The 23,161-nt window shown below is 45.5% G+C and overlaps 1 protein-coding gene across 15 annotated transcripts in view; it reads right to left on the bottom strand.

Moving 5' to 3' along the window:
- Nucleotides 1–7,247: 7,247 nt before the first annotated feature.
- The window catches only part of SLC20A2 (solute carrier family 20 member 2), a 103,648-nt gene continuing 87,734 nt past the window's right edge, over nucleotides 7,248–23,161 (bottom strand). For 11 of the 15 annotated variants that reach the window (XM_064585474.1, XM_064585469.1, XM_064585470.1 and 8 more), the window contains 3 exons: nucleotides 21,134–21,319; nucleotides 20,013–20,097; nucleotides 7,248–8,774 (listed from right to left, as the gene is read on the bottom strand). In XM_064585474.1, the coding sequence (XP_064441544.1) occupies nucleotides 8,610–8,774; nucleotides 20,013–20,097; nucleotides 21,134–21,319 (436 nt within the window). In that variant the 3' untranslated portion in view covers nucleotides 7,248–8,609. Of the gene's footprint in view, nucleotides 8,775–18,602; nucleotides 18,722–20,012; nucleotides 20,211–21,133; nucleotides 21,320–23,161 lie in introns of all 15 variants that reach the window. The other 4 variants (XR_010409673.1, XR_010409674.1, XM_064585479.1 and 1 more) reach the window with 4 other exon arrangements.

Raw genomic sequence — 23,161 nt, 5'->3', positions numbered from 1 at the left:
GAAGAACTCAAAAAAAAAATTTTTTTTAAAGTAATCTCTACACCCAACAAGGGGCTTGAACTCACAACCCCAAGATCGAGAGTCATATGCTCTACCAACCAAGCCAGCTGGGAGCTCTGGAAGAACTCAGTTTTTAATTCTATTTCATTTTAATTTAAGAGGTTGCTAAATCATAAGGAATGTGCATTTGATTAGTACAAAATTGTCCTTCAGAAATTTTATACCAAGTTATATTTCTGCCATTGGTGGTCAAGAGTGCCCATTTTCTACATCCTCAATAGCTTTGAATGTCCTCAAACTTCAAAATTCTTACCAGTCTTAGAAATGAAAAACGGTATCTTATTTTAATTTGTATTTTCCTAATTGCCGGTGAGATGGAGCTGTTTTCATGTATTTACTGATCATTTATAATTCTCTGATTTGCCTGTCCAGATTCTTGCTCAGTTTCCAAATGAGTCATCTTAAAAACAACTAGAAACGATGGTTGCTGTTTGAAAGATGTTAGTGCTGCAAGATACTCCCCCCCCCCCCCCCCACCAAAGATTATCTTTACTAGCACCCAGATTCCAACCACCACTCTTTATGTTGGAAAAGATCTGTGATATCAACCACACGATGTAATTTGATTTTCTCATTATCTTTGTGGGTTGAACCACCATTATGGGAGCTAAAGTACCACAGGAAAGGAACAGGGAGTGCGAGGAGTACACAAGTTCCTTCTGTCCTGCTGACCTCTGTGGCTAGTTGCCCGTTACCGGCAGAAGCTCGTCTGCAGCCCGAGCGCTGGTGGGGCGCTGGGGCGGGCGGGTCAGTGCTGCACATGCGCGCGCTTCTGTGGTGTGCAACTTGGAGCAGAGAGACGGGCACGCTTCTGGAGCTTCTGGAGCGGTCACCATGCAGGACGTAATCTTCATCCTCGTAGCAGTAACTGCAGACATCTTGGAGTCCGGTAGTCCAGGAAGGAAAGCCATGCGGGGTGTTCTAGGATAGAGCAGTGCGTGGTGCTTGCTCATAGTGGGAATTCTCAGTAGCTCCCTCTCTCCACCGTAAAATGCACACAAGCAACTCTCTCCCCCCACCCCCCAGCTTTCTCCTCATTTTCCCTCTTCACCCTCTCCTTCCCCTCCCCCCCAATTAGCCTACAGCTCCTAGGGTAATCATTTGATTTTATTTACATTTTAAATGGACTCGTTCAGGACACTGCCAGGATCGTCAATGTTGCCTTTTGAGCCTTACTCTCAAGGTAACTTATTTTGGCCTCAACCATATAGCCTGTAAGCTTTGCACCGGGAACAGAGAACTGACATTCCAGTTATATGTATTTAATGTCAGTGGGTTCTTGGATTCAGTGACTCTGCTCTTAGGAACTCGCCTTAAGGAAATCATCAGACATGCTCGTTGCGGTGTTCTTAATCAGAGAAAATGTGTCACAGTACCACGTGTGTAATGGGCATAACTGGCTACATGATGGTATGTGGATTCATCAAATGGCACATTATTCAGCCATTAAAAATCATGTTTTTGAAGAATAACCATTGAGAATTGTTCACAATATGTTAAATAGAAAAAGCAAAGAATTAATCTCAATTTTATTTTTTTTGAAAAGTAGATGTTGGGGTGCCTGGGTGGCTCAGTTGGTTAAGTGTCTGACTCTTGGTTTTGGCTCAGGTAGTGATCTCAGGGTGGGGAGATAGAGCCCCATGTGGGGCTCTGTACTTCGTGCGGAGTCTACTTGAGATTCTCTCTCCCCCTGTCCCCCCCACCCCCACTCATGCTCTCAAATAAATCTTTAAAGAAAAGTATATGTGGAAATAGAAAAAAGTCCAAAATACTAATATTTATTATTTCAGGAAGTTGGAATCATGAATAATTTTTATTGATTTTATCCTTTACTATATTTTTCTGGTTTTCTAAAGTGAATTTATTTCTGTAATTAGGGAAATGCTCTTCTAATTCACATTGTTTGAAAAGGCAGGCAGCCCCCCTGTAGCAGCACAGCGGGTGGCACGTCTAATGGGTGGTCAGTGTGTGTGCAGCTCAGCAGATGGTGTGCGTCCTGGTCTCAGGGGACAGGGAGCCCCAAGGCACCGGCCGAGGCAAGAAACACCAGGGGCGGGGCAGGGGTGGGGGCATGGGTTAGCCCGGTGATGGGCACTGAAGAGGGCACGTTCTGCATGGAGCACTGGGTGTTATACGCAAACAATGAATCACGGAACACTACATCTAAAACTACTGATGTAATGTATGGGGACTAACATAATAAAAAAAAAACACCAGGGGCTCCTACCACCCTTAGGAGAGTTACCCAAATAGATCAAAGTACTAGTGTTTCTTGTGATAAGAAATAGGCATGAGGTTTTTATTAAATTTTAAGAGATTGAAGTTTACACATCACATTTTTTAAACTTATTTTTTTACAAGATTTTATTTGAGAGAGCACGAGCAGGGGGGAGGGGTAAAGGCAGAGGGAGAAGCAGACTCCCCGCAGAGCATTCTCTCTGGGAGTCTAGGATCATGACCTGAGGCGAAGGCAGATGTTTGATACACATCACATTTTAAATATTAGTTCTCCAAGAGATAAGAAGACAACACAATGCATTGCTAATCCATGTTCATACTCTGAGAATCACTGCTTAAGGAACAGAGGAGGGGGGCGCCTGGGTGGCTCAGTCGTTAGTTAAGCGTCTGCCTTTGGCTCAGGTCATGATTGGGATCGAGCCCCGCATCAGCCTCCCTGCTCAGCAGGAAGCCTGCTTGTGTTCCCTCTCTCTGTCAATCAATCAATCTTTCAAAAAAAAAAAAAAAAAAAACAGCGGAGGATGATGATGTCCCAAAGTTTCGTTACTAAATATCCGTCCTTGGAAGCTCACCAGTAACGTGGCCCAGCCTCGGGTTCTAGAACCTTGGACAGGAGGAGCTCTAAGACAGCTGAAGCCGTTTGTGGGCTGCCCACAGTGTTACCGCCCTGCACACACAGGAGGGTTGCCGTGTTTTCTGCGCATGAAGACCATCCTCCCTTTAAGATGACAGGCTCTGGGGGCGCCTGGGTGGCTCAGTCGTTAGCGTCTGCCTTCGGCTCAGGTCATGATCCCAGGGTCCTGGGATCGAGCCCCGCATCGGGCTCCATGGGAAGCCTGCTTCTCCCTCTCCCACTCCCCCTGCTTGTGTTCCCTCTCTCGCTGTCTCGCTCTCTGTCAAATAAATAAAATCTTTAAAAAGCGACAGCCTCTGACGGCGCATGCTCTGTGTACCCTGCCTGTTGCCCTTTAGAATCAAGTCCCTCTTTTGCCCTCACTTAAATGTCGACATTCGGCTTCTATCCTCAGCCTTCTCTAATTCTATACCTTGGCGTTACGTTTGTGTTGAGTGGCTTTTTCAGATGACATCTGCCTGTCCTCAGAGATTCTAACAGCCTCACGGGCCTTCTCAGAATAAAGGATGTCAGATAATAGCACCATTCTTCCTCAGGTTTTAAACAAATGGTAAACTAGGACATGGTGTCAGTGGACAGAAGCCAAAAGCTGCATCTTTTGATGAAGGCTGCTTGACACTTGCTGAGGGTGAAGAGTGACCGTGGCGTCGGGCCAGGGCAGGCCTCCCCCAGGCCCGGGTGGGGGGCAGTGGAGGAGGGGGATTCTAGTGCTTCCTGGAGGAAGGAACTAACTCCAACACGCCCAGTTCATTCTTCCCCAGTGTGCCATTCACACGCGCGCCTTGCCCCCGGGGGAGGCGGTATGAGGGTAGCAGAGGCCCGAGTGTGGTGCTGAAGGTGGGCCGTCCCGGGGAAGGAGACGCTGAGAACAGAACACCGCATTCAGCGTGTGCACGCCCAGAGCTGGGGCTTGTCCGCTGCGGAAATGGATGCAGACCTCGCGGTGGCGGGAGCCGTAGAGGCTGTGCTTCGGCACAGCTCCTGGGGATCCCTACGTACCCACTGCATTCGGCCCTTGAGTATGACCCGTCCTATCTTCCTGAGAGCTGCCTCCGACAGGTGTTCCCAAAGCCTCGCGCCATGTAAGACGGCCCTCGGGACCTTCCAACCTTCCGGGCAAGCTGCCTGTCAGACCCTCTTCTCGGAGAGTCCGCCGGCATCTAACACCGATCCCCAAACTGACCCAGTGCTCTCACGGTCCACCCTGCACTTGGCGTTCCCGCCCCATTTCTGCCTCTTCCGTGAAAGCTTCCCCATCCTCAGGGGGCAGCAATCACATTGTATTGCATTTTTGCTTACCCACCTCCCCTCCTGCCTGTGAACTCCCAGACGCCTTTTTGTCTCCCTACCTCCAGTGGCCAGGCCAACTCCTGGCACGATAGGCACCCAATGGGTGTTTACTGAATGGATGGGAATGAGCCAGCAGGCAGGTGGCTTGGCTTCCAAGTCATGGGGATTTCTGCATACGGACTGAAGTTCTCCTTCAGCAAGTACTCGTATTTTCCTGTGGCCATCAAAGAAACAGATATTGACATTTCTAGCAACTCTTTGAATTATAATTATTATCCTGGGAGGTGATTTCACTGCTGCAATTTAAAAAGGTGCTGAGATGGTCACGATTGCAATTGCACTTGACCCCACTTGGTGTCGCTGTTGTCACTGCCAAGAGAAGGTGATGGTCCCACTGTGGAGTCCAGTGCCTTCTGGCCTGCAGGTCAGTCTGTCTCCTTCCTTTTGACCTCACTCCCTTCCCCAGCACCCTACCCGACGCCTAGTTGGGAACGTCTACATTCGGGGTTTGTTTGAACCTCCAAATGTCAAGCCTTGGGGGAGAGGCAAGGGAACGGTCCATCCTACTGTAGCCCAAATCTTTCTTGCTCTCAAGTTCTCAATTTGTTCTAGCCAGTAGAGATTAGAGAACAGCTGATCACCTTTGTTGAGTCTGAAAGTCCTTAATTTAAATCAGACTGAATTCCTCATGTTTCCTTTATAAGAACAGGCCAGAGAAACCTCTCACCCTTTCCTCCTGGGCTTCCAGGTTCTTAATCCCCTGCCAGTGTTCCTTCTGGGACCCTCCTCCCAGCCTCTGGCACAGCCCCCTCCTTCCTCTGGAGACCACAGTCGTGGACACGGTCTGACAGCCCCTCAGAGGGAGAGGCTGAGAGGACGTCGGGAAGCCTGGGGCTTACTCTGGTCATCTTACCATTTGGCTGCCTACACTTTTTTTCACTCTGTGCCTTTGTTTCCCCAGTGCCTGGCCAGCTCCGTGTGTTCCAAAGACGGGTGTCTCAATGTGGGAGGGATGATGGAGTGCAGGTGACTTTTCCCTTTTTTTCATAATATGCTTCAGGGTTGTTTCATTGTCTTTTCAGTAATAAAGGATGATGTGCTAGGAAAATATTTAAGAGGGTGACAATCCAAGGTCAGGGCTACATTGCCCCACCTCCATGAGAATTTAACCATATTCTACAGGTCTCATCAATCTTCTTCCTCCACCTAGCATGCAGAGAACCCATTCTCCAGTTTCTTTTAGTCTCTGGTTGTTTTGTTCAATGAACTGTGGCTTATTTTCTATTCATTCTCTCCATCATCTCAACTTAAAAGTTTTCCTCCAAGCAGTCCACCTGAGGGGAATCGTCCACAAAAAGTTCCCATAATAACAAGGGAAGGCACACCCGCTAGTTTAGCCCTATTCTGAGCCAGGCCCGGAGTGGCCGTTTTCACCACACCTTCCCCCCCAGAACTCGTCTCAGCCCCACGCGAGGCCTCGGGGCCCCCGCGAGGAAACGTGCTAACAGGGTAGGGGTGGTTGTCGACATCGGCGCCCAGCGCTCCCAGACTGCAGGACCCGCTCCGGCAGGGGCACTTCAAGGCGTTGGGGGGACGTGGTTTCCGCCCCGCCCCACCCGAGGGCTGCACGGAACACACCGCCTGACCTTCCAGCGCCCTCTTCCGCCTCATGGTGTAACTGGATGAACTCACCGACGCCCTAGAACTTGACATGACGCCATTCTCTGAATGATGGGGTTTGTTTATTCTGCAGCTTATTCTGAGGAGACGAGAGGACTTATTTTAAAAAATTATCTTGTGAAAAATGAGTAAATGTGTTTACATATTTGCTCAGAAGCTCAGTCCTCTTGGAAAGGCAGAAAATGAAGTGAAGGAACACTGTCTTGGGAGCTCAGGCTGCTTTGGGAGCTGTCGCCCGTCCTCCGTGCAGACGTTGTCCCTCTGCAAGGGCCCCGGACACGGGGAAGGCAGGGTCTCCAGGGCGCCCATCTTAGCCCCGCACAGCTCCCTTCTGTGGACGGTGATCTGGCGACCAAACCCCAGCTAAGATGCCAGGGCCGTCGGAGGTACCGCGGTCCGAGGAGTGCGTGGACTCCGATGAAGACTCTCAGGCGGCCAGGGCAGGGGAGCCCCTTCCCAGTGTCCGCGTCCCCGTCCTGGGTGACCCATCCTCTGCCAGAGCTCACCTCCCTGCCCTCGTGGAGAGGGGCTGGGGCCGGGGAGGGGTGCACCGGGCCGGCTTCTCTCTTCAGTATTGCCGGTGACGGTGCTTCGTCATCCCGAGGCTCGGTGTACGTGCGACCTTCGTCCCACTCGGGTCCCTGGGTCTTTGCTCCTGCAGCCCTTCTCCCAGGACGCCGCTTGCAAGTTGGCGCTGTTTTGCTTTTACTCTTCGTATGAATTTAGGAAGAAATCGAACTTGTTCTTGAATCTATAGTTTTATCATAAGTGGGGCCATGAAAGGCCTAGAATGCCATTTTAAAAATCAGAGAAAGCAAATTTCTTTGTGGAGATGAAGAACTTGTCACACCTGGTCAGTGTCCCTCATCTCTGTCCCCTTCCTCGTTCCAGAAGGAAACGGAGCTTGAGAGCCCTGAGGCACAGGCTGCAGGAGTTGGCTTCCGAAGCTCCAAGCAGGGGTGTGGGGGGCTGCTTGAACCGAGAAGAAAGAGGACGTGCCTTTTTCCGCTAGGCCCTTAGCCCTGGACACGTGACCCGACTGCCCCCCCCCCCCCCCCCCCCCCCCGCCCCACTCCCCCTCAAGAGGCTGGCTAAGTTCACACACTGCTAACACGCCCCGTTAGCAGTTCTCTGCTGAAGAATCAACGTGTGAATGCTAACAGTGGGGATTTCAGGGTGCTGGGCTGTGGCCGTCATTTCTTCCTTCTCTTGCTCATGTGGAGTTTGTGTACCAACATATAACAGTCGTAAATAAGAAAGTTATTTGAAAAATAGAAGTAAACCAATTATGTAGCGCTTATTTTTGTGGAAACTGAACAAAAAACATAGATATTTAGAAAAAGACTTCAGAGGCAAACTTTGAGGGGCATTTTTTATTATAAATTTAATGTGGTTGATTAATGGAAAAATCACAATGAAGTACCAAGAAAACGTTTGTCAATATAAAAATTTTAGCAGCATTTCCATAGTTTCAGGCTCTAACATTAGTCATACTTCCTCCCTCCCGCTATCAAAAAAGAATCCAATGGGACTACAGTAGAGCATCAAGATGTTCAGCTTAGTAAAGGCCTCAAGGAAATCCTCAAATCCAGTGTATTGTCTAATATTTCAACTCTCCCTGCTCCTGAATTTCTAGAATGTCAAATCACTCGCCTTAGTGTTTGAGACAAGAATTCTGTTCTTCAGGCTGCGGGGGGAGAAGAGGGGTGAAAATTTAAACTGGACTTGACATGTGGTGCTTGATCACGCATCCTTCCGTACGTACATTCTCTACACGACGACGACGAAGGGCCACTGCGGGCTTCACCAGTATCTGGCATGTGGCGGCAGTGGGGGTGGGGTGGGGTAGGGGACCCAAAGCGGGCCCCGCGCGTGCTGGGGGCCGGAGGGGGCTCGGGCTTCAGTATGTGCGCTGCCGGGGGCAGCCGGAGCCCGGCGGTCCCCCTACGACACGGGCTAACGTAGGATTAATGAGAAGGGGAGACAGACAACATGAAAATATAATACTGGCAAACTATTCCCCTGCTTCTTTGGTACTTTCCAAAATTCTCTGATCAAAAAAGTATAGGGAAGCACACCATTAAAAAATTACAGTCTTAAGTATTTACAGAAGCAATTATGATATATTACAGAATCAATACACAGTATATGAACAGATTCCTCAGTGAAAGCACTTGTGAACTCCTACCCCGGTATTAGTCAAGAGCACACCCACGGACGTACACCTGCCCAAATGGGCATCATCCATCCCGATTCTCGCTTATCTTACAGTATATTCAATGGGGAAAACATCACTTTCCAATCTACACTTTACTTTTAAAAGGTTCTTAAAATTTGCCACTGAAATCATGACATACAAAGATTTGTTGAATATTGAACTCTAGGCAATATATCTCCACTCCCATTTTGAATATGTCTGAAATAATGCTATGTATTCTATGTATACAATATATATTTAACAGATAAGTAACCGCACCATGTTGTCACCACGATACCAGTTTAATGCACATGATTATGTACAGTAGTTAAGTTAGCTCTGGAGGATGACTCTCTACAGTGTAGGTGAGCAGTGTGGTTCGGAACCATAGGAAAGGGACCTGGAGAAGCTGGTGGGGGGACAGCCCGTGCATGGGCAGGACGCGTGCCGCACGCCCCCCCATGTCCCCACACCAGACTACGCCTTGTGCGCTGGGTGGAAGAAGACAAATCACACATATGGAAGGATCCCGTACATGAGGAGAGCCATGACAGCAGCACTGAACAACCCAGCCACGGGGACAGTCACAAACCAGGCCACAAAGATGTTCCGGAAGAGGCGCCAGTCCACGGCCTTCCGGGAGCGGATCCAGCCCACGGCCACCACCGAGCCCACCTGTGGGAGCACAGACATTTCACAGTGAAAATGGAGGCCCGCAAATATGAAGCTGAGACACAGACTCTACATTCAGCCGATGGAAACTGGCTAATCTCAGAAGTAAACTGCATTATGAAATGACCAATTCTTTCCCCTCAATTTGTTAAAAGTTCTTAAAATAATTTAGATTTTAGGTATAATTACTTTAGGATTATTCTACTCAGCATATAGTTCCGATATACTTTTCCACGTATATTCTGCTCTATTTGAGTGGAACGTTAGCCAATTACATGTCTTGTCTTCTCTCTGCACCTTATAAACTATAACTTGTCTTAAATATTCCGCAGGTAGGCTACTGTTTAACACAACGTATGAACCTGCTTTAATGTGCCCTTCTCTTAGAAAAACAGCATCATAAATGTTGGAGCTGGAGAAGACCTCTGAGGATATCCAATCCACATCATTCGTTTACAGAGGATGAAACAGGTCCCGAGAGGATCCGGGGGCACGAGGAGGTACCGTTCATCACAGCCCCTGCAGACTAGAACTCAGGCCTCTTGATTTTAAACTGGTTTTCTCCTCTATCTCAAGCTGCCTGGCCATCTTTGTACTTTAGCTAGTATGAAGGGAAGTAAAAAAGCAAACAGCAAAGTACACTAAATAAGATAAAATGGAGCATAAATATTATTGGATCGGAACTCTCACTCATGCCTCACAAAATGACAGGTACAGATACTTGAAAATCACAATGTTAACATGGATTCAAATCTTTTTCTAAACACTCACCATTCATTTTATGGTTTGTTGAAAGTTTTAATAAAAAGGAAAAAAGACTCAGCTTCAAGTACCCTAAAAATGAAAATCATAAGAAAGTACAACTCCTGTAACATCTCATGCCTCACTCTGGTGGGGCTCAGAGTTCAACAGAATGCCCATCTGTGAGCTGGATTTTTAGGATCTCCATTAAATAGGCTCTGTTTCTACTAACCCTCAAATACTCCAGAATCATCAGGGGCCAATGAGGTTCAAATAACAACCAGGGTCTAACCACACACAAAAAAAATCCAACACATCAGATTGTTTATGGACACAAACTGGAACGCCCAAAACAGCAGTATGTTGAAAGGCAGTTAATCTGACATTCTGTCAACCCAAGCCGTGACTGACCAACATCTCTAGGACAGCAACTAACTAACCCTTAGGGGAGGCCTTCAAAGTGATTATTGTATTTAAAGTCTTTGGCTGTAACCAGTACCCTGTATGAACCTGATAATCCTGTTTAGCAGTTCCTAAAACATGACAATCGAGATTTTTCTACTGCCTAAGGATCAGCTAGTTTCTGTTGGTCCTCAAATATGGTCAAGTTCACAAACTCTAGCTCCTGTTAAACACTGTCTCTCCAGAGCATGTCCTCTTTAGTGCCCCTTTGGTTGTCCTGGATTCCCTGAAGGAGGACACGTTCAAGTTTCCATTTTATCATGCCCTCTTCCTTTCTTAGAAAACTTTTTCAAAAAGCATAAAGGTAGGGGCGCCCGGGTGGCTCAGCTGGTTAAGTGTCTGCCTTCAGCTCAGGTCATGATGTCAGGGTCCTGAATTGGGCTCCCTGCTCACTGCGGAGTCTGCTTCTCCCTCTCCTTCTGCTCCTCCCCTCTGCAACCACCCACTTGTGCTCTCTCTCTCTCAAATAAATAAAATTTTAAAAAAAAGCATAAAGTTAGAATAATATTATAGCAAGTTTATATACTAGGAGGGATGGACAATTACCCAGACCCCCATTACCGTCCTATTTTATATTCCTTTCTTGTATTTTTTTTATCAATATACTTTTTTTGTAAATAATAGGGCACACTATTTCCTTTTGTTAAAAAAATTAACATTATATCACAGGCATATTCCCATAGTGCTCACAGCCTTTATGATTATCATGAAAAATGGCACACCCTTTAGGTGGATGGATGCACCTTAATTTAACCACTTCCAGTTTGCTTCCAATTTTTCCCTATTAAAAATATTTCCAGGACACCTGGGGGGCTCAGTCAGTTAAGCGTCTGCCTTCAGCTCAGGTTGTGATCTCAGGGTCCTGGGATTGAGCCCCACATTGGGCTCCCTGCTCAGTGGGGAGCCTGCTTCTCCCTCTGCCCCTACCCCATGCTTGTGCTCTCTTTCTCTTGCAAACATAAATAAAATCTTAAAAAAAATAGTTCCATGATTAATGTATTCATATAGCTTATATTTGGGCTTTACAAAATAATATTCCCTGAAATGGATTATTAAAGGGGGCATTTATTTAGTTTTGTTATTTTATTTTAATTCCAGTATAGTTAACATACAGGGTTATATTAATTTCAGGTGAACAATAGTGATTCAACAACTTAAAGGGAGCATTTAAAAAACATCTTGAAATAATTTGAAACAGAGAAAAGTTGTAAGAACTCCACACACCCTTTACCCAAATTCGCCAGTTTTTAACCTTTTGCCACAATCTATGAAGAAACATTTTCATACTATTAAAATATCCTGCCCCTCATCCACCTCCCTCTCCCCTTGGGCTAAAGACTCAGCCACCCCTTCTTTACTCCAGTGGTTGCAACATGGCAATTTACCAACTCCCTTGCATGTATCAGATGGAATGCTGCTTGGAGGAAGAACAGGATCTTAATACATACTGCCAAATAGTTTTATAAACAGTTGTAAATGTACAAGATCATCCATAATCTGTGAATTTTGGTACACTGTAATAATCCTGCAAATTTTTCTTTTTTGTTAACCAATCAACAAAAACATGTCTTACTGTTGCTTTAATTTGCGTATCTTTAATTACTCCTAAGGCTGAACTTACTTTTATTTATCCAATTGTATTCTCTCAGTCTTTTTTTAAAAAGATTTTATTTATTTATTCGACAGAGACAGAGAGAGAGGGAACAGAAGCAGAGGTAGTGGGAGAGGGAAAAGCAGGTTTCGATGCGGGGCTCGATCCCAGGACCCTGGGATCATGACCTGAGCCGAAGGCAGATAAGCTTAACGACTGAGCCACCCAGGCACCCCTCTAGTCTTTACTCTATATAAAATTGTCTCTCCATGTACTTTGCCCAATTGGAATCTAAATGTGTCCCTTTATTTATTTATGTGTGGTCTTCATTGAATGATATTAACTCTTATTTAATGCAAATATTTTCTCAATTCACTATTTTGCTTTGTTTCAAGTTTCTAATTCCATACAATAAAATATGCTGTGCTCTTCTCCTGTGATTTGTCCTTGAATATTTGATATTTAATTCTATTTTACTATACATTTTCTAAAATAAGATTCTATTCTATTCTAAATTTTAAAATTGCTTCTGAGCTTGGGAACTGCTGCCAAGTAGTTTATACTCTGAATCTTACTCATAATGGGTAGCCAGGTAAATGGGCCATAGCATCACACCCAAATGTGGCAAATACTGCCTTCAAAATCCAAAAAGGCCCAACAAGCACCATGTCTCATCTTACTTGTGGGTTGTGCTAAACTACATAATTATCAAATTAAATAAAAGATGGCAATAGATTGTAAAAAAAAGTTTTCAAAATGCTAGTTAGGCCATCAGATATATTTTTTGAGAGTTGTGTGTCCAATTTTGTTTTTCTCGATTGACAGCCAGCTATCCAACGTCACTTACCCAACATCTTCAAACTATATTGCTCGTATATCGTAGGTTCTATCTCTGGCCTATCTACGGTTTTATAGAAATATCAGATTTTTTTCATTGTATAAATATGTATTTAAATACATATAACATTGATCATTTTAGCCATTTTTAAGTGTACAATTGAGTGGCATAAAGTATTTTCACATTGTTTTGCAACCATGAACACCATTCATCTCCAGAACTTTGTATCTTCCCCAACTGAAACTGTCCCCATCCACACTGCTGCCCTGCCTCCATGTATTTTCAACTTTCTCTCGGGTAAGACTAGTCTCTCCTCATCACTTTTCTTTTTAGATTTTATATTCTAACTTAACCTACCAAATTCACTTTAGTCTCCTTTTGTAAAGTTAGAAGAAAAATTTGGTTGGGGTTGTATTTGCGGGGAACATAGTATCTTTTTTTTTTTTTTTAAGATTTTTTTTTTTTTTTTTTTAAGTAATCTCTACACCCAACGTGGGGCTTGAACTCACGACATGGAGATCAAGAGTCGTGTGCTCCATCAATTGAGCCAGGCAAGTGCTCCGCAGGGAACTGATATCTTTATAAAATTTAGTTTTCCCATCCAATAACACAGTCTGTCTCATCTGCCGGTCTTCTTTCACGTCTGTGCAAAGTTTTGTGCCTTTTTCATATATACCACTTGCATTTATCAGGATTATTCTGAAATAGCTTTTTGCTATAATTCTGGAGGTGTTCTTGTTTTTAGTACATTTTCGTACTGGCTATTGCTGACAGAGAAGCTCTAGAGTTCTGTATTTTTATGGTGGGCTGGGTCATTTTTACTGAATTCTAGCAGTGTTTTATTTTATTTTATTTTATTTTTCAAAGATTTTTATTTATTTATTTGACAGAGAGAGAGATAGCGAGAGCAGGAACACAAGCAGGGGGAGTGGGAGAGGGAGAAGCAGGCTTCCTGCCGAGCAGGGAGCCCGATGTGGGACTCGATCCCAGGACCCTGGGATCATGACCTGAGCCGAAGGCAGACGCTTAATGACTGAGCCCCCCAGGCGCCCTCTAGCAGTGTTTTAGAGACACATGCTGAATTTTATCAAATGTCTTTTTGGCATATATTCAGTAGATGATCACATGTTGTTTTTTAATAGACTGATGAACCGCATTATTTTGAAGATGTCAGAACACCCTTCTTGGGATTCACTCAACACCTGTCTGTTGAGCACTTACGAAGGGCCAGCCCTGTGTAGGTGCAGGTGGTGGATAAACCCTGCCCTGTTCAGAGCCTGTTTTCTAGTAATCTGGAAAATCAATTTGATCCTGCTGAAATGTTCTAAAATCGTTCATGTCATTTATTAGCTCCTTAAGTTTTATACCAATATTCATAAGTAAATATAGCTTTCGTTGTCATGTTTTAAATCAGGTTTTGGTATTAGGCTTATTCAGTATATGCTTTATAGAACAAAATGAAGAGTTTCCTGTTCTATTTTGTTTTTTTTCTACACTGTAGAAAGTTTACATAACATGAAAATTATTCTTTTAAAATGGAAGAGGTTATGGGGGGCCTGAATGGCTCAGCTGGTTGAGCGTCCAACTCTAGGTTTCGGCTCAGGTCATGATCTTGGGGTTGTGAGATCAAGCCCTGAGTTGGGCTCTGCACCAAGCAGGGAGTCTGCTTGAGGTTCTCTCTCTTCCTCTGCCCCTCTGTTGTCTCGTGTGTATGCGCACTCTCTCAAATGAATAAATCAATCTTCGGGCGGACTTGGGTGGCTCAGTCGGTTAAGCGGTTGCCTTTGGCTCAGGTCAAGATCCTGGGATCCTGGGATCCTGGGATCCGGCCCCGCACTGGGCTGCCTGCTCAGCAGGGAGTCTGCTTCTCCCTCTCCCCCTGCCCCTCCCCACTTGTGCTCTCTCTCAAATAAATAAAATCTTTAAAAATAAATAAGTAAATCTTTAAAAAAAAATACAATGGAAGAGGTTATCTAATGAATCCATCTAGAACTGCAATCAGCTGTGCCCCCTCCTTTTTGCTTTTTCAGATGAGAATTGTTTTTGGAGATTGTCCTTAATTTCTTCCTCTGGTTCTGGTCAGACTTTCCACTTTTCCCTACTTCTTTGTCAATATTTATTTGTCATGTATACTTTTTGCAGAAAATAATTCATTTACATAAATTTTCAAATTCCTTAGCATACAGCTTCGTGGTTTCTTGTATAACTTAAAAATGCCCTTCTCTATCTGTTGTTATGTCTTTCTCCTAACTTAATTCCCTTTCTTTTTTCCCTGATGTGAATTGATGTTATTTTATTAGTAACCACTTTTCTCTCTCCCTCCCCTTTAGTATTTTTTTAAAATTTATTTTGCTTTTATAATTACTACACCTTTCTTAGTTTGCTCAGAATTTTAATTGTTCTGCACCTTTTAAAAAATCCTAATTTGAATGTCTAGCTCTTTTATTTTCTCTTTGCTCAATTAAACCATTCAAAGATAGGACTTTTCAACTGAGTCTAACTGGCTGCCAAAGGTTTTTCCATGTATCTCCACACACACACATAGACACACACACTTTTTTTTTTAAAGGAAGTTATCATTATAATTTTTTAAAAACTGCCTGATTCAACTGTTACTTAAAAAGAGCACTTAAAACTACCCAAGGGGATACTTCCCTTTTTCAACACATAATAAATTTATACTTTAATTTCATTGTGATTAGTGTGTTCAGCACAACTTCTGTTCTTATTTTATAAATTTTAAAGTGATTTTTATCATGGCCTTCTGAATTTATTTTCATAAATGCTTGATGATACTTGACAAAAAGTTGTATATGATCAGCAGGGTAAAACTTTGATATATATTTATTATACCGCTCAAAATCTATTATTCAAATCTTTTATATTCTTCTTTTAAAATTATTTATTTTAAAAGATTTTATTTATTCATTTGACAGAGAAAGGGAGAGCACACAAGCAAGGGGAGCAGCAGAAGGAGAGGGAGAAGCAGGCTTCCCGCAGAGCAGGGAGCCCGATGTGGGGCTCGATCCCAGGACCCCAAGATCATGACCTGAGCCAAAATCAAGAGTCAGGCACTCAACTGACTGAGCCACCCAGGCGTCCCTCAAATCTTTTATATTATTATTTTTTTAAACTTTATTTATTTGACAGAGAGAGCATAAGCAGGGGGAGTGGCAGGCAGAGGGAGAGGCAGAGTCCCTGCTGAGCAGAGAGCCTGATGTGGGGCTCGATCCCAGACCCTGGGATCATGACCTGAGCCGAAGGCAGACGCAACCAACTGAGCCACCCAGGCGCCCCAAATCTTTTATATTCTTAAATACTTTTTGTCTTCTTCATCTGTCACACACTTAGACATATTAATTTTTGAGTTCTAGTGGCTTTTGCCTTATCTTTTTAGTTGTTATGTTATATGGATCACAAGGGACCCAGAGTACTATGTCTTCACTACTAATTGTCTTTTGTTTGTATTATTCATTGCTGTGTTGTAACCTCCCTCTTAGTAAGCTAAATGTGTTTCCATATTAAGGCCATCATAGGCACCAAGAGCAATAGAATTATTGAGGAGCCGGGGAACCAAAGAGCAAGAATCAGAAAATTAAATTAGAAATTATAATACTAACTTTTAAACTTTTTTTTTTTAAGATTTTATTTATTTATTTGAGAGAGAGCACACGAGAGGGGTTAGGGCCAGAGGGAGAAGCAGACCCCCTGCTGAGCAGGGAGCCCGATGCGGGACTCGATCCAGGGACTCCAGGATCATGACCTGAGCCGAAGGCAGTCGCTTAACCAACTGAGCCACCCAGGTGCCCTATAATACTAACTTTTAAAATCAGCAGTGTTTCCTAAAAGCACTTCCAAATCCAAAGACTGGTTGCATAATCATTTATGTCATCAATAGAGATGAACGATGTGGGTAATTCCCAAAAAAGAATCATCCCAAACCAGCCCGTTTTGGGTACCACCACTCTGAATCACTGTGAAAAAGCTCACAGATGTGTTCATAGTGGCCCCTGTCTGCAGTAGCCTTGGCTGGAGACCGCAGCTGATCAAGGCTCACAGAAGGGAAGGGAAATTCAAGTTACTGAAACATACAACTGTTGATACTTTTATTTTCAAGAGTCGTTTCTATTTTTTTAATGAAGGCTTTTAACTTTAGCCAGAGGTAGCGTCCCAGGAGAATATCTAATGAATTGAACTCTCTGATGTAAAATACAAAAATGTATAACACCGAAAGATTTATAGAAAGCAAAACTTGTTTTGCCTATGCGTTCTGAAATACATGATTATACTAATACAGTATACTGTTCTGGATAATATGATTTTTCTAATTATGCTTTTCTAAATTATATATTCAGCTAACATCTGGATCACTTAATGGAGGTTTGTGTTTTAAATGGGGTACAATAAAATTTAAACTATGCCCTTAGTTATGTACACTTAGAAAAAAAGCATGAATGAATAAAATGTACCCATATACATTCAAAAGTGTATTTTCAGCAATACTTTCCATCTTTTCTTGCCAAGTTCCTAACTTTTGCCCCCCTTCTGCAGAAGGTGGCTCTAAGCAAGAAACCTAACAAGCAGAGAGGACAGGAAGCAGAGAGCTGGAAAAATCGAACAGGTGGTGTGATTATTCCTGAAAAAACACAATGGCATTCAGTTATGACTTTATGCAGATGTCAGCACCCTTTGAATGTTTCCAGAATCATGGTGTCACCCACACGGGGCCTTGCTCCTAACGCCACGCCGTGTCTCTCATATTTCCGCCCGCACCTGCTGCGCGGGGCTACCGCACACGGACTGGCACAGCGGGGGGGGGGGGGGGGGGGCGCTCGGCCAGAGGGCAGCTGCAAGCTCGTCCCAGCGCCTCACCACCCAGGCTTTGCACCCTGCGGTGAGGACCGGAAAGCCAGGACCCTGACTTAAGCTACTGCAGCGAGTAGCTCTGGGCTTTTTCCATCAGTCCACCATCAGTGACACTGGCCAGACTGGTCAGAATCTGAGTGGAGGTCTGGCTCCTGTCTATTTGACAGCCGACATCGACTGTGGCCTCGTGTTAAGGAGACTTATTTTAAGTCCCCAACGAGCTATCCTAACTCTATTTATCATCAGCTCTAAGGAAACAAAACGTATCACATGATTTGTACGGATATTTTAGGATAATGATGACATACACATTTATTCATTAAGGTCCTGTACAAACTGGATATAAATTCCTTAGGCACACCTCCTCATTATAGTATAAATATAAATATTGGGGAAATGACATAAGAGTGTAGGTTTTTATGGGCACTTAATACTTTTCATCTATTTCTGTAAGTAGTATTATAAAGTTTAGTCTTGGGGCACCTGGGTGGCTCAGTCATTAAGCGTCTGCCTTCGGCTCAGGTCATGATCCCAGGGTCCTGGGATCTAGCCCCACGTCTGGTTCCATGCTCCGCGGGGAGCCTGCTTCTCCCTCTCCCACTCCCCCTGCTTGTGTTCCCTCTCTCGCTGTGTCTCTGTCAAATAAATAAATAAAATCTTAAAAAAAAAATAAAGTTTAGTGTTATCAGCAAAAGTACTGTCTGTTATAACACTTCATACATTTGTATAGGTCAGACTGCTGATAACGCTAGGTAACAGCCCAGGGAAACCAAACTCGGTTTTTCAAGAGATCTTTCAACTGGTGGGAAAGAGGTGGCCTTCACTAGGCTTGCTTACGTGCAGGGTTAATCATTAAGAAGACAGTAACATTTATTTAAAAGCAGCCCCAAAGACTCTTCGTGCCTGCAGTAAAGTTCAAAGCCTATTTCTTTGGGAGAAAAATATATTTAGTAAGAGGCATTTCCTCTCTGCTCCCACACACCAGTGAATTGAAGTTGATGTGGAGTAAGGCGGAAGAGGATCACTTTCCATTCCATAGAGTTTTGTACTGTTTGAAATATTTCAATGAATGTGTGCTTCTTTTGTAACTTTTACATCACTGGAATCAGAACAGTAACAGTGACAGAATGGCAGAACGCAGCGCATTTTTCCTGCCTTCCTTCTTTGCACCTGCCAGGTGTGGGGGGCAGGGTGCGGAAAGCAGGGCGGGGCCACCCTGCTGGTGCGGGACCTCAGTTGGGCCCCTCCCTGGTCATGTGAGCTTGGGTGAGTTACTTAACCTTGCTATCTTCAGTTTCCTCATTGCTAAAACTGAAGTCACCTTAGCACTCACCTCCAAAGGTTCTTGGGAGGATTAAATGGGTTCATATTCACAGGGCACTTAACACGCTACCCGCAGAGAGCACCTGCCCCGCATGTCTTAGCTGTGGTTGGTTACCATTACCAGGATCACTGTGACAAGTAGAAGGCACAGAGCATGAGGTCAACGTCTGAATGCTGGCTCTAGCACATGCTGAATGTATGATCTTGGGAGAGTGATCTAACTCGGGAGTCCTCAGTTTTCTCATCTGTAAATTGGGAATAACTACCAATTTCATAGGGTTGCTGTGGGGTAGAGTGATTTATCTGTTGCACATGTATGAAGCCCTAAACACAGCACTTGGCATTTCCCAAGCACTCAGTAAGTGGCAGTGATTTTTATAATAAAAATTTCTGGAAACTGTGGGTTTTCTACATACTGTAGCAAAAAAGGAGAAAACAAGGAAACAAAAAGCCTCTTTCCAATGAGGCTGATTCTCCATGCCACGAGGCTCCGGATTTGTCAGCTGGCCTACTTAAAATACTCCCATAAACGCCACCTGTCATTTTAATATTTGAAGCATTAAGCCATTCACACGTAATGGTATTTGTTTATAATAAACACATCGGTTGGTGTTTTTAAACTGTGTGTGAATGTGGATGGCTGTCTCTGCCTTGGTCACTTTGGTGGCCCTGGTGCCCACAATGAACGGTGCCTGGGAAGCCCACTGAGTATGTTTTAGGGGCAGACCTGGGTTCTAGTCCTGGCTCCTCCCTGGGTGACGCTGGAGGACTCCCAGAAACTCACCGAGACCATTTCCTCTTCCTTCATCTTTCAGGTTCCTTGCAGCTCCAACATTCCCCCGTTCTAAGGAATTCCCTCCTGCCCAGGCCTGAGTTTTAGAGCACTTGATCGATATTCAGCATTACCCCTCCTTTGGAATGGACTCTAAGGCAATCGAGTCACTTTGACCAGTCACATAAGGACAAAGAACTGAAACAACCAAGTCTTACACTTCCATTGAGATGATTTCTGCTTAGTCTACTTCCACTGTCAACGCCCAGTCCCCTGCACTGGCTGGAACTGGGTGCCATGCCCCCATGTGAGCCAACGAATATGGTTAGCGTACACATGACTTCACTGCAAAATCCACTGTGGAAACGAGAGAGAAACAGGACAAATGGAAAGTGTGAAGCATACATGGAAGGAGGGAGAGCTCTTGCCATGCATGCACTGAGAAGGCCAAGTGTGCGCGACAGAAGGCATCATGCTGCTGAGCCTGGAAGGTCGAGAGGGACAGCCCACATCCAGCAACACTCCAGCGGACCCAGCCAAACCTTGAGATGACTGTTTGCACAAACAAGCATACACCAAGCGCCGCTGGCTTTTCTCCACTCGCTCGGCAACTGTGGACTGAACCCAGCAGCCCGAGGCCAGACCCACCTTGCAGTGCGTGGTGCTGACGGGAAGCCCGACGTTGGAGGCGATCACCACTGTGAACGCGGAGGCCAGCTCAATGGTGAAGCCGCTGCGGGAGGGGGCACAAGACACACATCACAGGCGCTCTTTGTATCAGCCTCACTGGCACCCCAGGGGTGCCAGAGTCTCACCAGAACATTCTTTGGGTCGATTGTTGGCCTGCTGACGGGGGCCAGATGACATTAGCAGAAAAGAAACTGCTGCATAATGACAACAATTCACACTAAGACTGTGCATGATACTGTTTACAGCCCTAAATAGCCTTCTTTTTCTGATATGTTTTCCAAAAGCACACACTGTTGTAACTGGGTCAGAAATTCCTGCTGTGTAAAAAATGCTAAATTAGTCATTTCTAAAGTGGCAGAGGAAGAAAAAAACCATACTCCCATTTTTAAAATGTGTACTTCTTGCAAAAAAAGTGAATTTTCCCCTCAGATTGCTCATTTTTCTTCAAATCCATCTTATAAAAGCATCTTTCATTACAGTGGGTTTCAAGGGGGGAAAGACTTCCTATAATAGGGGGTTCCAAGTTTAGTTGTGTTCTCGAAGTTCTCCTGTCAGTTTGTACTGAACCCCAAATATATGTGGAGAATACACAACAGAAGGACCACGGAGAGACCGTGTGGGAGGACAGCGGGGCACCGTCCCCCATCTGCTGAGCCCCAGGAAGCTCGCACAGGCTAACCTCGAAGGGTGGCAGCCGAGAGCTGCTTCCATCCAGCAGGTGAAGCTGTGTGGCAGAGAATTTTCAGGAAATGCAGACCCTGGGCCCGCTTGCCCTCTGGGCCTCCCGTGGGGTAAGACCCCCGGGGAGCCTGGACCGGGGTTTCTTTTCCTCTTCCCTCCTGCTCTGCTTCAGCTTCTCTTCCTCCTAAACTTCCAGCCTCTCACTTTCCCTCGCTCGGTGCCACTGCAGATGGGCCGGGTGCACGGGCCGGAGGGCGGCGACGGGTGGCGAGCCCTGTCCCCGCTGGGCCCCCAGCGGCCCGGAGGCTGTGCTGAGGGCGTGGGGGCGGAGGGGCGGCCGGGTTCTGTGGCAGGCCTGGGAGGACAGCCCTGCCCCTCAGCCTGGCGCTTCGGCTTACCTCGACGGCGTGATGGGAGTGAGGTCCTTCCCCATGGTCTGGATCACTCTTCTCCCCCAGACCCAGAGACCGGTGCAGATGCCGACTCCTCCATAAAACAAGAGCCAGACAGGGGTCGCTGCTTCTTGCAGGACTGCGCCTTGCTCGTAAATCAGCCACAAGGCTACCAGGGGACCGATGGCATTACTGGGGGGGAAAAAGAGATGGTGACACAGACACGGTCTGCACGTGCACGAGGCCCCGTGCACAGTGGGTGGCGGCTTCCCGGGCTTGAGGAAAGCCCAGCTGCCTGTATTTGTGGATCGCCCACATAATCAAAATGATTAACTTGTTTTATTGAGGTGAAAAACCCCACCAAATGTACTACCTTCACCATTTCTAAGTGTGCGGTTCAGTAGTGTTCTGCAGTTCACGCTGTTGTGAAACAGATCTCTAGGACGTTCTCACCTTGCAAGTCTGGAACTTTACACCCACGGAACAGTAAGTCCCTCTGCCCCGACCCCTGCCGCAGCTCATCGCCACCCTACTTTCTGTTTCCACGGATTTGACTACTCTAGGTACTTTGTAGAAGCAGGATGACTTAGTATTCGTGTCTGTGTGACGGGCTTACTTCACTCTGCATCATGTCCTCGGGGTTCATCCACGTGGGAGCACGAGTGGGAATTTCCTCCCTCTGCAAGGCTGGACACCCCCCGGATGCACAGCCCACATCTCCATCCGCCCCCTGGCCGCCGGGAGTAATGTGCAGTGAACACAGGTGTACAAATACCCCTTCAGGACCCCGCCTGCACTTCTCCCGGGTACACATTCGGAAGGAAGAAGACTGCGGGGTCACACGGTGGTCCTATTTTTCGTATTCTGAGGAGCCTCCAGATCATTTTCCACAGCAGCTGGGCCAGTCTCCATGCCCACCAACAGCGCACGAGCCTCCCATTTCTCCACACCCTCGCCGACACTTGTCATTGTGGGTTTTTTTTACAGGAGGCCCCTTAATGGGTGTGTGCCTTCTTAATTTTTTAAAGGAGTACTGAAATGTCATGACAAGTGGACACAAACACCCAGTTCTTTTTTCTCTTCTATTTTTCCTCTATTTCCATTGTCACTACTAGCATTGCTCCTACTACTAGCTAGCAGGGTGGCTGTGTCAGCTCCCACACGACGGGCCACAGACACCGTCTCTAACCGTTGGTTCTCACGCCCACCCTGCCCCCCAGCTATTGCTGCTCCCATTTTACTGATGAGGAAGTGGATGCCAAAGTCCTGTCACCAGCAGGCGGCAGGACTTAGTGCTTACACCCTTCCCCTCAACCCGCTGCTGTCACTCAGGCCCTTGGAGGCACACGCGGACTGTTTTGGAGGATGCCACAGGTTTGGTTTGGGTTTTAAGATAGGCTCCATGCCCAGAGTGGAGCTCAACGCGGGGCTTGAACTCACGACCCTGAGATCAAGACCTGAGCTAGGACCAAGGGTTGGATGCTAAGCCGACTGAGCCACCCACGCACCCCATTCTTTGGTGAGGTGTCTGGTAAGGTGTTTGGCCCATTTTTAAAACTGGGTTCTTTTCTTATTGTTCAGTTTTAAGAATTCTTTGTATATTACTATTTTAGCAGATATGTCTTTTGCAAATATTTTCTCTGTTTCCGGCGTCTCTTCTCTTTCTCGTGACACTGTCCTCCACCATGCAGCAGTTTCTAATTTTAATAAAGTCCAGTTTATCTAGTATTTCCTTTATGGACTGTGCCCTTGGTGTTATATCTAAAGAATCATTTCCATACCCACGGTCATCTAGGTTTTCTCCTGTGTTATCCCACTAGAGTTTCATAGTTTTTCTCTTTACGTTTAGGTTTGTGATCCATTTTGAGTTACTTTCTCTGAAGGGTGTAAGGTCTGTTTCCAGATTCATTTTTTTGCACACGGATGTCTAGTTGTTCCAGCACCATTCATTGAGAAGACTCTCTTTGCTCTTCTGTATCTCCTTTGCTCCTTTGTCAAAAATCAGTTGACTATATTTATGGGAGTCTATTTTTC

This window comes from Mirounga angustirostris, unplaced genomic scaffold (assembly GCF_029215605.1).
Source record: "Mirounga angustirostris isolate CCGP_5_RB_7025 unplaced genomic scaffold, mMirAng1.0.hap1 SCAF_2, whole genome shotgun sequence".
Taxonomy (NCBI): domain Eukaryota; kingdom Metazoa; phylum Chordata; class Mammalia; order Carnivora; family Phocidae; genus Mirounga; species Mirounga angustirostris.
This window is presented reverse-complemented; position numbering and strand designations above follow the sequence as displayed.